We start from the raw sequence: 13,702 nt of genomic DNA, 5'->3' as shown, positions 1-13,702 counted from the left end.
AATTCTATTGTCCACTGCTTTAGATGTCAAGTGTCTGGGGAGCGCAGGATTTGCTGTGACGTTACAATGGCTCTTTCAGTCAGATGCCCAAGAAGCTGTGAGATTTCGTTTCTTTGCTTTTCAAACCCAATAATCTTTTTATCGTGCAAGTACAATGCAGGATTCAGAAGCTCCTTGGTGCATAAGACTGTCCATTAAACACTAAAATAATACCTGCTGTTATGATGTGCTTTTAAATCTAACAACAATAAAAGAAAAGAGGGTAAGGATGTCACTTAGTATTAGACTGGGAAGAAAACATGACTTATTTAAAGGAAGAATGTCTATTTAGAGATTTGTTTATGAAGTGCCACTAACATCTGGGTATTTATAGCCAGATTTATGGTTTCCCAGAATGCATTGGGAGAATCTGCTTCCCTAGATGCAGTGTTGAGGAGGGTAATGTCTTACATGTATCACAGGACTGCAATATAATTCTTACTTACAGGTCACAAATTGCAACCAGAATGCTGATGTCTACCACATTGTGCATAAGTAAGTGCAATGCTATAAGCATATATTGTCAGCTTCAGTATTAATCTTTTTGGACATAAAGTACTGTTCCAATCCCATCCAGTTCTCAAATATGGCAACAAACAAAGCCAGCCAAGATGAGAGCAGCAGAATTCGGCTATATATAGGCGCAGATTTATCAAAGGTCGAGGTGAATTTTCGAATGAAAAAAATTCAAATTTCGAGCTATTTTTTGTGTACTTTGAATAGTGCAAATTCGATTCGAATTTGAAAAATATTCAAAAATATGAATATTGAAGTTTATCATGTACTGTCTCTTTAAAAATTCGACTTCGACCATTCGCCATCTAAAACCTACCGAATTGCTGTTTTAGCCTTTGGGGGACCTCCTAGAACCTATTTGGAGTCAACTGGTGGACTTTTTTGGGAAAAACTTCAAATCGAAATCGATTGATTGCGCTATTAATTCAATTCGAACGATTCTAATGTGGCCAAATACGGACCTATTCGATCGAAAACTGACCTATTCTACTCCAAAAAAAAATTTGACTTAATTTCAGAAAAACAGAAATGGTTAAACAAGATCCAGGTAAATGAAAGGCATAGGAAAAAATCTAATATGCTGAAATTGACCAAAATGAGAACATGGTATAAGCTGGCATGGGCTGTAGGCTCACAGGCTACTTGCGTATAGAGCTGTGTAAGAATAAATGGTATTTGGAGGGATTTGTGAATCAGAGCTAATGTAACAGGGTGGTGAATGTGACAGTAACATTCTAAATTATAAAACAATTCTAAAAATATAAAAGTATGCACATTTGTAACAAGAAGCCTTCAGTAGTCATAACTCCCATATAGTTTATGCTAAAAAAATTTTTTGTAAACTTTGATTTAAATAATCATTACTTTACATTCCTTTAATCATTAGCAGTAGAAATGAGTAAATCTGTTCTTTAAGAAAGACACCATGAAACTGCATTTTTACATACCCTCATTTAAAGTTTTCCCTAGTTTCACATGGTTTTTCTGTGATCCCACCAATATATTTCCCTGATTTGACATTTTACATTTTCTACACCAATTTTTTCCTGGTCCCCTGAAAAACATAACATAGGGGTTCTACTGTATAACTATTCCCCTGGGCAGAAGTACAAGATTGCAAAGAGGCGCAAGAGCCCAGTGGAATGGCAGCAGATAAAAAAAAATGTATCACAGGGTGCATCACGCAGCATCATGTACTAGCCCTGTTTAAGGTAGATTTTACTAGTTTTAGCAATAGCAAAAACAAACTGACAAAATACAATACAGTGTCTGTTAGAATGGCATTGGTTTGATGTTGAGTCAAGCGCAGGCTTATACAATCAGGATTACCTGCTTTCTATTTATGATTCCTCTTTTTTGGATAGTACCCCTTTAATTGTAGACCATTCCCTTCTAGGACTAACCTTCAAACCATTCTATTTTTAGTGGACTGTAGGACAAGAGTGAAGCTGACTCAATATGCAGGCATGTAGTCAGTCTGCAATTTCAGCTATTTGTGTGCAACCTGATTATTATGAATTACTAAAATTATGTGTAATCACATGGGATTCAAGGGCCACAATATGTCTGACCACACAATACAGCTGAGTTCTTATTTGTAACAATTGTTAAAACAAATAGCCTGTTAGGTTAAAGTCTTTGTTTAAAGGGGTACAATATTCACCAGCCAATGCTGAATTAAGAGCATTCTGAAAAAAAGCTAATTGCTTTCATGTTTTGGTGCTATAGGAAAATTCATACACTATTTAAGGATTTGGTTCTTTCTTTGTCTTTATGTATTGTCCATCAGAAATCAGAAATCTATGGGGAAAAATTGCTTGAGTTTTTCTTTTTTTCTTTTTAGGTGATCTTGAAATTTAAAAAATGTCTTTTTTGAGTTTTTTACATTTTCTGTGAGTGCCGTGTTCTTCCAATTAAATAATGTATTACTAATTTAAGACAAACTGAATTTTAACATTCCACTCACTTGCCACTTACAATTCGTTCCGCAATACTCTCTCTGTAAAAGGAATGTTTAGCTTACATATAGTTGAATCAATTGAGTATTGATTCAAAAGTCCTATTTGCTTTGATTCATATAGCAACTACAGAACAAAGAGGTGCTTTAAAACAAATTATGATACCCCATTCAGGATACATAGCTTTAATAAAATAAATTAATTATATGTATATATTCAGAGACATAGAAGTTACCCTGTGGCCCTCTGGCAATTTACCTAGTTTTGGTGACCCCACAATTTATTATTCATTAATATAACTTTAGACAGGTACATGTATGTTCATAAATAAAATAAAGTGGGATGCAAAATCTGCTAGATTCAAAGTATTGATTTAAGCTTGCAAATGATATTTAGTCCCTATTACTGCTGGCGGATGTTATCAGTGAATGTCCACGATGGTGTCATGATGTTGAGGGGTGGGATTATGATGTTGAGGGGTGGGATTATGATGTTGAGGGGTGGGATTATGATGTTGAGGGGTGGGATTATGATGTTGAGGGGTGGGATTATGATGTTGAGGGGTGGGATTATGCTGTCAAAACCTCTTGCCCATAAAAACTGGGCAAGAGGTTTTGAACTGGACAGTCCCTTGAAAAACCAGGCTGGCAGCTACCCTATCTGCTCCAGGACTGGAGCCAAGGTTTGATATTGACTAAGGCACTGCATGGAGATTCTATGTTTTCTCTGTGCTTAAATTTGTTTTCTCTCACACTGTAAAAAAATATAGGCATGTAAAACTATTCAGGGATTGTTGTGATGATAATACATCAGTGCATAGCATTTTAGCACTGAAATAAAGGATGTTAATAAATAAGATACCAATTCTTTAAGATAAAAAAAAAATAATTAAATTGGCCTTCCAATGTCTAAACATTTCCATTTAACGTTACACATAGATGCATAATTTACATGCTTTTATATCTCCTTATTATACACTAAAACATGTCTGTATTGTTCATTGTTTAGTAATTTATTCATAATAAAGCCTATATCACCAGCATGTCTTTTGTCCAATTCACAAACGCACCATAAAAAAAATAAAAGGCAGATATATCTATGCATATAGCTGACCCTATTAGTGTTCTGTGATTTATTACTCTTGAGGCAACGTGAGATAAAGAAGCTTGCTTATTAAACTTCAAGTATTCATTTATTACTGCTGTTATATCTGGCCAGACCTGATAATTTATGTGATGTTGAAAAACCATATCAGCATGTTCAGATATGTACAAAAGGTGAATGCCAGATCATATTCTCTTATTATCACTATACAGCTGTATTAACACTTGCTAACGTGCATATGTGTTTGCAGGAGTAATGTGAGATACATAGTTTATTATCAGGGGAATCATAACCATAAAAGACATCAGTCTTGGTTCACATTCGGTGTTGAAGGGCAACAGGAGTGACTTGTTGCTACACATAAAGAGCTCATAATGAGATCCAAAGTAAAGAGACACAATGGCACCAGTTGAGTTCTTACAAATAGAAGAACTGAAATGGTACGTTTGCCCTTTCTGTTTTCCCTTGCCTTCTGCTCTCTACTGAGTGTCTTCTATACCAGGCTTTCTTCAAGCTGTGATCAGAATGAAGCTTTTTTTTATATACTGTAATAGAATATAGGATGTCTATGTATTTTAATATAATTTGCAGTGTTGGACAACCTGGGGTGGGAATGAACCTTGCAGCACAGCATCTGTGGTTGTTGAGCCTGTCTAAAGACTTTGAATTTGCCTCTAGTTGGGACAGAGGCCGTGGCACTGGCAATATATCGTGTTATTAGTACAAACAATTGCTTTTCCAGCCACAGCCCCGCTCTGCCTGCCTCCTTCTTCTAGTGGGGGGAGGGGGACCAGGTTGGAAGACACAGTAGGCTTTGCGCAGGGAGTGGGTCTGAGCTGCCGGGGCCAGAGCCGTCTGACCCTGATCATTTGAATGTTAAATATGTTAGTATTTCAAAGCGTTGTTTCTGTCCATATGTTCAAATGGGACTTATTCACATTCCTCCACGTAAAAATATAAATAAATAATTTAATAAAAAAGGAGAAATAACATTTTGAAAGATAGATTCAAATTATATTTCTGGCTAATTAGACAATTTCACTGTTAAAGTGAACAAAATAAGATCTCTACTCATATACAATTATTATTATTATTATTATTATTATTATTATTACTTGCCTGTTAACATTCTGTTTAAATATTATATATTTTTTTTACATTTTCAGAGTTTCCTTTGGATATTAAGTCAAAGTGCAAGCAATGGAGATTCTCTATAAGAAGGCAATAATCTGGGGGATTTACTAAAATTAAACAAACAGATTGACATTCGCTGGATTTATCAAGCAATTTTGCATTTACAACACTACCAAAAATGAAGAAAGACTTTTGCTTACACGGTTTACTTTTATGTTTGGGAATTGCGTATTGTAGTCATGCAACATCTTTAAGAAAAAACAATAAACTAAGGCAATCATTCCATGGTCACCATGAAAAAGGCAAAGAAGGGCAAGTTTTACATAGGTCAAAGAGAGGATGGGTTTGGAATCAATTTTTTGTAATAGAAGAATACACCGGACCAGATCCTGTACTCGTTGGACGGGTAAGAAAAATTATTTTTAAATAATTTTTATAAAAATTATTATATTTGAGTAGTAAGAAATATTTTAATGCATAGTTATTTATCAAAGACTAAATAAAAGGGAATCATTAATATAGTTATGTTTGGTTCAGTTGGCTATGCTGTTGCTGCTTAATTAGGTCACAATTTGGTGAAAAGGTTTTAAAAGATGTATAGCACCCCACTCCTTTTCAGCAATCAGCTGCAATACTTCTCTAGATTCTACTAAATACAGGTGTACCTGAAAGCATAACATTTTGGAAATATGAATTATAAACACTATGACTCCTGAAATAACTTCTTTCTAAAGCTGCCCTACCCTTAAAATCACAATACCCTGTTACCTTTTGGCCCATCGAACTCTGGACACGGGGCAGGGACTTGACATAATGGGGGCAGGGTGGTTGTGATGTCTGGGGCGGGCTATGATGTGGCGATCGGCTATTGGCCAATCTCTGCATCAATCATAAGGAATCCTGCCCGGTTTGGAAAATGGGGCAGGCAGTTTTTTTTGAAGGGCTGTATGGGTCAAAACCAAACAGGTGACTTTGGAGTGACGCTCAAAATTATTGTGCGTAACAGCCTGAATCGGCTGAGAGAGGTGAGAAGTGCATTCTCCACTTTTCCCTTATACCGCTAGCTATTTCCACCATGTTTGATGGCCCTCCAACCCAACATGTCTGCATCCTGTGTTTACTTTTAGACTATGTGACTGGAAGTCAAACAAAAAGCCTAGTTATTTACCCAATTTTTGTGTTTGTTTGTTTAGTTAGCTGCCATTTTTTTTGAGTAGATGGATCTTAACTTTACTATTCACTCTTTCTCAGTACTTTCTCTTCCTGATTAAATACTTTGCAGTGGCTGAAGCTAAAACTTCACCTTAATGGCCTTGGCAACTAACTTCTAGTTTCAACCAGTACTATTCCATCAGTATTCATTAAAAAAAAAACCTGCTACTGAGGAAGGTGGTTGGACACATTTCTGTATATACTTATGCCCTCTTATACAACTTAGTGCAAAAGTACCCCAGCAGAACTAAACTCTGTAACAGAATAAACACAATTGCCCTGACAATAACAGTAAAAAACAGTAAAGTTAGAAATATTTTCTAATCTGCACATATTGTCTAGCAATATGTATATCACACAAAACGGTGGCCTTATACTATAGACTAGTAATTGTAAACATGCATTCTCTGAATGTACATTTTTTCATGGAAAAAAAGTTATATTTATGAAACAACCTTGCTTTGCAATTGTTTTTCGAGTATGGCATTGTATACAATGGGGCAAATTTACTATGGTCTGAATTTTCACTTCAGAAAGCTTCGCCATACTTTGCACAACTACGTCAGACATTAATTCGCTACAACTACACATATTCATCAAAATGTGGAAATTTGTCCGGGCAAATGAACGCTGGTGTATTTTTGCTAGCAAAAGTTCATCTGCATGAAAGTTTCTTAGAGAATTTTCTCTAGCATTACTTTTTTCCCAGTGAAACTTAATTAAAATACTTTTTTTAACATCAATTTAAAAATGGCAGGTACATAAAAGTCATATGTATGAATGTTAGTTGCGGTGAAATTGCTGGAAGTGGCCACTTATTATTAAAAATGTCAAAGGAAGCAAAATAAAGTCAAAAGAGATCCTCTATTGTTTTAAAAATGAGCCTACCCTAAAACAAATGTGGCATGAGCTGGTTAAAAAAGTATAAATAATATATATTTATAACAGTATCAACTTTTAAAAAAAATCCCACATTAAAATAAGGAAAAACTATTATTGAGAATGTAGCTTTAACTTAACAGTTCGCCAGGTAGAACCAGGCAAAGTAGATTTTGGTGTAAAGGGTAAAGATTTGGAAAGTTTTCAGTTTAATAAATTTGCAGATTAACGATCATTCGCCTGAGTGAAAATTCACCTGGCAAAATGGCACAAAGGTTCTCTAGTTCTGAGTTTTTTTGCTAGCCAATTGACTTCTTTGCAGCAAAAACAAAAAACAAAATTCTCCCTCTGTCTGCTTAACTCGGTATATCATTGCATTGTTTAAATTAATATCTGGCTAATTAACTGCTTAAAATAAGGCACTAGGAATGAAGTTCTATATTCCATATTCAGAAATGGTTATTATTGTAAACAAACAGTACATCCCTACCATTGAATCCCAAACAGATCTTTTTTAAACAACAAATGCTAGTTTAACACATTTTAATTTGAGTGCTCTGAAAATTGTACTTATATATAATAATATTATTCTGACTGTCTCTCTAAGACAGTTCTTAGTATTATAAATAAGTGTTGGTGAAAATTATTATCCTTGAAAAGACCTACAACACCAAGGGGCCCATTCACCAAGCTCGAGTGAAGGAATAGAGGAAAATAGAGGAAAAATAGTTCGATTTTTGAATCGTTTTTTTGGCTACTTCAACCTTCGACTTCGAATCGAACGATTCGAACTAAAAATCGTTCGAATATTCGAAGATTCGATAATCGAAGTACTGTCTCTTTAAAAATTTCTTCGACCCCCTAGTTCGCCACCTAAAACCTACGGAGGCCAATGTTAGCCTATGGGGAAGGTCCCCATAGGCTTTCTAAGGTTTTTCTGATCAAAGTATAATCCATCGATCGATGGATTAAAATCCTTCGAATAATTCGATTCGAAGGATTTAATCCTTCGATCAAATGATTATTCCTTTGATTGTTCGATCGAAGGAGTTGCGCAAAATCCTTTGACTTCGATATGCGAAGTCAAAGGATTTTAATTCGGCAGTCTAATATCGAGGGTTAATTAACCCTCGATATTCGACCCTAGGTAAATGTGCCCCCAAGAGTTTGTCTTATACTAGAGTTTAACAACAGTTAATTGTTTTGAAAAGAATAAGTGAAAAGTATTAGTGAAGAAAGACTATGTGATATCCCTTTGATTTTAAAAGTTTGGCAATGACTTTTGGATTATCAACAGAAAAGGGTAGGTAAGAATATTGAGTGTTTATATGTGTGTGTTTACATGCATGTATTTTATATTGGTTGTCTGTGAAAGATATATTATGTAATATATTTAAAAAACTGTCAATGCATAAATATAATCTAAAGCTTCTAATATGATGTTATGATAGTTTTGCAAAAAAAATAAAGTTGAAACTTGTGCAAAAAAAGAATGGTAAAAGAAATGAACATATAATAGTTTCTACATTCATATCATAAAATGCAATGTAAATGTTACAAAAGCCACCAAGAAATGTTCATGATATGAATTGCACTTGCTAATGTTTGCTTATATATGTTTCTATGTAGCTTCACTCAGATGTTGACTCTGGAGATTGGAAGATAAAATACATACTCTCAGGAGAGGGTGCTGGGACCATTTTTGTCATTGATGACAAATCAGGGAATATCCATGCAACCAAGACCCTGGATCGAGAAGAAAGGGCTCAGTATACCTTAATGGCTCAGGCAGTTGACAGAGAAACAAATAAACCACTGGAACCACCATCAGAGTTTATCGTTAAAGTTCAAGACATAAATGATAATCCCCCGGAGTTCTTGCATGAAAACTACCACGCAAATGTGCCTGAGATGTCCAATGTGGGTAGGTGTATCTCCAAAGAACTTACTTCAATGGCCACAGGATCTTTACAATAAAGTTAATGAAAATAATGTAAAAAAGTAACATAATGCAGTGCTTACACCAATGGTCCCCCAATGGCTCATGATCAACATGTTGCTCACCAACCCCTTAGATGTTGCTCTCAGTGGCCTCAAAGCAGGTGGTTATTTATGCATTTCTAGCTTGGAAGCAACTGCATACAAATTAAGCAGACTATCAAGTTGAGCCTCTTGTAGGCTGACAGTCCACATAGGGGTAACCATATAGCCAAACATAGCCCTTATTTGGCACCTCCAACTCTTGTTACTCTCCAACTCTTTTCACATTTGAATGTGGCTCACTGGTAAAAAAAAGTTGAGGACATCTGGATTACACAGACATGACAAACTTTAATCACCACTGTCATATTTAGCAGTGATTATTAAGATGCTGAGATTCCCACGTGTCCGTTTTTACAGCCACTGGTTTAATTATATTGTTGACTTTCAGTTCTTCCATACTCCAACCTAAAATTTAAAACATTGCCTTCTTGCCCATCTTCTATGATCACAAATTTAAATCTGTGATTAGTTACATGGATCACTAAACCAAACAATAAAATATACATTTGAGTGCCAAAGTGGAAAATCACAAGGAATGAAAAATGAAAACAAGTTCTAAATATAATATCACTGCCTAAAATCCATCTCAGTTAATATCAAGGTAGTTCTTTGATTTGTTTGTATCTAAAGATAGTAGAATGAATATGTTCAAACTTCTTTTTATGATAACTGAAGATTGATTAATTAAAAAAATATAGTATTTATATTTATTAGATCTGTACAATAAGATTCTGTGATATCAATGTATAGCAAAATAAGACAGATTTGGACTTTTTGTGCCAGTGCTTTAGGGAACCTTCTCATTATTAGTGCCATTTAAAATGGTAATTAATTATGGGATAATTAACAAAATTGTAATTAGCTATATTGAGAAGTGCTCAATAGGGTCACTTTGAAATAAAATGCATTCTTAAAGCCAAGGGGAATTTTAGCAGAAACATACTCAATGACTAATTTAAAGCATGTAACTGTATCCCCTGAATCCTCTATAACATTATGTTGAAATTATTGTCCTGTTAGACTTTATATAGGCTTAAAACTATTACAAATCTGTAATTTAAAGAGTATTTTGCTTTCAACTAGTGATATGTTACTGGATTAGTAGGAAAGTTATCCCTTTCTGGAATTAATATCTTAAAAAATAATCTGCTCTATCCCTCTAGATACAATCAAAGGCATTATCATGGAGTAATACCCATTTATGCAATGTATTAACAGTAGATTGTGCAGGATACAAAGAAGGGAAGAATATATATTTCTTTTCATATTAATATCACACTCTAAGTGCTGTGTTTTTAGAATATTGCATTTCCCTGTAATGTAAAACCGCTATTAATGAGGAACAATACGTGTAATCATCATCAAGTACTGACACATTATCTCTAAAGTATTGAATTCTCATGTAGATTTTATATTTGAAAATACTTAAGAATCATTTAGGTATAATAATGAATAGCTAATCAACATAAATGAGATCATTTTTTTGAATTAATGAAAATGCTGTGTCTTTTTTCCTATTCTGCAGGTACATCAGTAATTCAAGTAACAGCCTCTGATGCAGATGATCCAACATATGGAAACAGCGCTAAGCTTGTGTATAGTATTCTCGAAGGGCAGCCATATTTTTCAGTCGAAGCACAATCAGGTAAACAGTTTCATTATTACTTTGGAATAAACAAACTTTTTTGCCTTTCATCTGTTTAATATTAGGGTTAGTGTTAGAACAGTGATGCAGGCCAAACATCTCTTATGAATCCAAATCTACCAAGGGACTAAAGAGTTGTTTTTACTTTACAGCTTATTTCTTCTAAATAAAAAATGCATTTTATATATATATATATATATATATATATATATATATATATATATATATATATATATATATATATATATATATAAAATGGAAAATTTTAATAGCACATTTTTCTAACAGTTTTCTAAAGACATGATTGAAGGTAGCATCCTCATATCCTGATTTTGTAGACATTAATGATGATCTTTTTATCTTTTAAAGAAAGAAACACAAAAATATATATTACAGATTTCTTATGTGGATTGAATTAGTAGAATTGAAAGCAATTGAAGTATGTTTTAAAAGTTACAAACCCTCATACTGGTTAGGTAATGTAATTTAAAAAAAAAGTATATGGTATTTCCATTAATAACTAATATATTTCCGTTTATAACTAATATAATTGAATAGATTTTTTATCAGCCGAAAAGAAGCAAATTCCCACTTTAATTAAAGAACTTTAGCCGTTTACCAACTTTACAAAGAACCCATGCACTTATCAACTTCCATTTAGCATTATACAGGTATGGAACTGTTATCCAGAATGCATGGGACCTGTTTCCGGGTAACAGATCTTTCTAATTTAGATTCTGCATACACTTCAAGTCTACTAGAAAATCATGTCAACATTAAATAAGCCCAATAGACTGGTTCTGCTTCAATAATGATCATGTGCAAGGTACTGTTTTATTACTATAGAGAAAAAAGGAATAATTAAAAAAAAAAAAATGGAGTCTGAGAGATAGCCTTTCCATGATTCGGAGCTTTCCAGATAACAGGTTTCCAGCAAATTTAACCCATACCTGTACCTTTCACAAACCTTCCTACAATGGACTGAAGTTAAATTACAGCTGAGGTTAATTTTGACTTAAAATTTTGAGTTGGCAAATCATTATTCAGGATACATGTATCTTACAGAAACCATGACTATATATTATTATACAGTCATACATTTTTGGCTCTAACTTGAAACCCCATTAGGAGAATCAAATAATATTTTTTGATGCAATTTACAATAACTTTTAAGCATTCTTCAAATGTTCACAAAATAAAATGTCCAAATATTTTATTTCATACAGTGAACGTTATTATTGTTATAACCAGTTTATTATAATAAACCTTAGATTTTCTATTGCCCATGTCTTTTGTCCATATAGCTTTTCTTAAAGGGCACCTGTTGACTAAATATATTATCCCCTATGAAAGGTGCAAACTCACACTCCAGTTGGGGGTAACAGTTTTTTCTTAAATTGCCCCCCACCAGCGATAGGCCACCCGCAGGGGAGATGGAGCTTCCGAAATGAGCAGCCATGTTGGGGCACACGTATGCTTATAATGAGCGAATGCTGCAACTTGTTCATAATGGGCATGCTTGTGGCATCAGAAGCGCATTTGTGCATGCGCTCTGACTGACATGGTCACTTGCGATTGCTCCCTCCAAGTGTCCTAGCACTGGCGGGGGCAATTTAAAAGAAGAAAAAACTACTGTTACCTCAAACCGGAGTGCGGGCTCTCTTGGTCTACACTCTTTGTTGGGAATAATATATTTAGCCAGCAGGTGCCATTTAAGGCATTGCAATTTACTGCCACATCCAAACCCAACTCCTGTCAGGGTGGCTAGATATATGTGATGAATATATATCTATAATATATCTATAAAGATTGTTAGGAGAAACCAAAGCCACATTAAAGGCATGTTACTTTCCCGCAGGTCGAGAAAAACTGTGTATAATTCATCTTTCCAGATTCCAAAAAATACTGTGTAATTTTGATTTACTTGCCATGATCTATATACAGGAATCATTAGGACTGCCCTTCCAAACATGGACAGAGAAGCCAAGGAAGAATACCATGTTGTTATTCAAGCAAAGGATATGGGAGGACATATGGGAGGACTCTCAGGGACAACTAAAGTGACAATAACGCTGACAGATGTCAATGACAATCCACCAAAGTTTCCACAAAGTAAGTGGTAGCTGAATGTTACATGAATGTACCTATATATATATATATATATATATATATATAACACTTGCCATTTTCTGAATAATAAGGACCTATTCTTATTGTTAAGCTTTTGTAATACTATTTTTAATATTATAGGGGGTCATTTATTAAAGTCCTAATGCTTTCTATAAAATTTTTAGTGGAAATATATTATACTCCAAGGATGGAAAAGGTCCGAATCCAAAAATCCACCATCTTAGACATGCCGAGGTTGTATATAAGTCAATGGGAGATGTCCCTATACTATTTGGAAGTTTCTGTGGTCTGCACTGGAATTAGCCCGAAAATCCAACTATTTTGTCCTTTTCAGGCAAAAATCTGAAAAATTCGGGCTTTTCTGGGAAAAAGTCTGATCTGATAAATTAGTGCTTTTTTAATAATAAATAACGTCAATTGTTGATTCTAGTTTGGTTGGACTTTTTTTTTTTTTAAATAATCAGAATAATTTAGATTTTGATAAATAAACCCTGAATATCTATTTGTCTGTCTGTCTGTCTATTTATTTATTCTATTACATTATTTTGCCTAACAATGTGAAAGTTTATATCACACATTGTAATATGCATTCTGGGAGCAATGCCAGGTTCAGAATGATGATGGGCCCTGAGCTGTTTAGAAATATTTTGAGATATGCAAATCCTTTTAGACAGATCAGGAGGTTGTCCAAAGTGTGGCAGTTTGCAGCATGAAAATCAGGCCAGAAATCATTTACCTGCTCATGCTGACCTATTCCCAGCTTGAGTTAACCCAAATCAACCCATATTGCATTATTTTGATTGATGCTAATTAACGTGGGAATGAAATCATCACTAATTCTCTCTCCTAATAAGAATTAGGTGCGACATATAGCTGACACCACACAAAACAATAATTATCTGTATACAGCTTGTCCTTTGCTGGTCTCTATATCCTGTACTCCTTTGCTGGTCTCTATATCCTGTACTGCATGTACACTGTATACAGCTGCAAGCGCTGCTCCGGTTGGGTTATTTTACTAGGTTCTTTATGATTACAGGTA

The 13,702-nt window shown here is 34.4% G+C and overlaps 1 protein-coding gene across 1 annotated transcript in view; it reads left to right on the top strand.

The window, feature by feature from the left end:
• The window catches only part of cdh11.S (cadherin 11 S homeolog), an 81,153-nt gene that overhangs the window by 45,744 nt on the left and 21,707 nt on the right, over window positions 1-13,702 (top strand). The window contains 4 exon segments of the mRNA NM_001172234.1: window positions 4,784-5,157; window positions 8,472-8,766; window positions 10,411-10,530; window positions 12,475-12,642. Of these exon segments, the coding sequence (NP_001165705.1) occupies window positions 4,930-5,157; window positions 8,472-8,766; window positions 10,411-10,530; window positions 12,475-12,642 (811 nt within the window). The 5' untranslated portion in view covers window positions 4,784-4,929.

This window comes from Xenopus laevis, chromosome 4S (genome assembly GCF_017654675.1).
Source record: "Xenopus laevis strain J_2021 chromosome 4S, Xenopus_laevis_v10.1, whole genome shotgun sequence".
Classification (NCBI taxonomy): domain Eukaryota; kingdom Metazoa; phylum Chordata; class Amphibia; order Anura; family Pipidae; genus Xenopus; species Xenopus laevis.
This window is presented reverse-complemented; position numbering and strand designations above follow the sequence as displayed.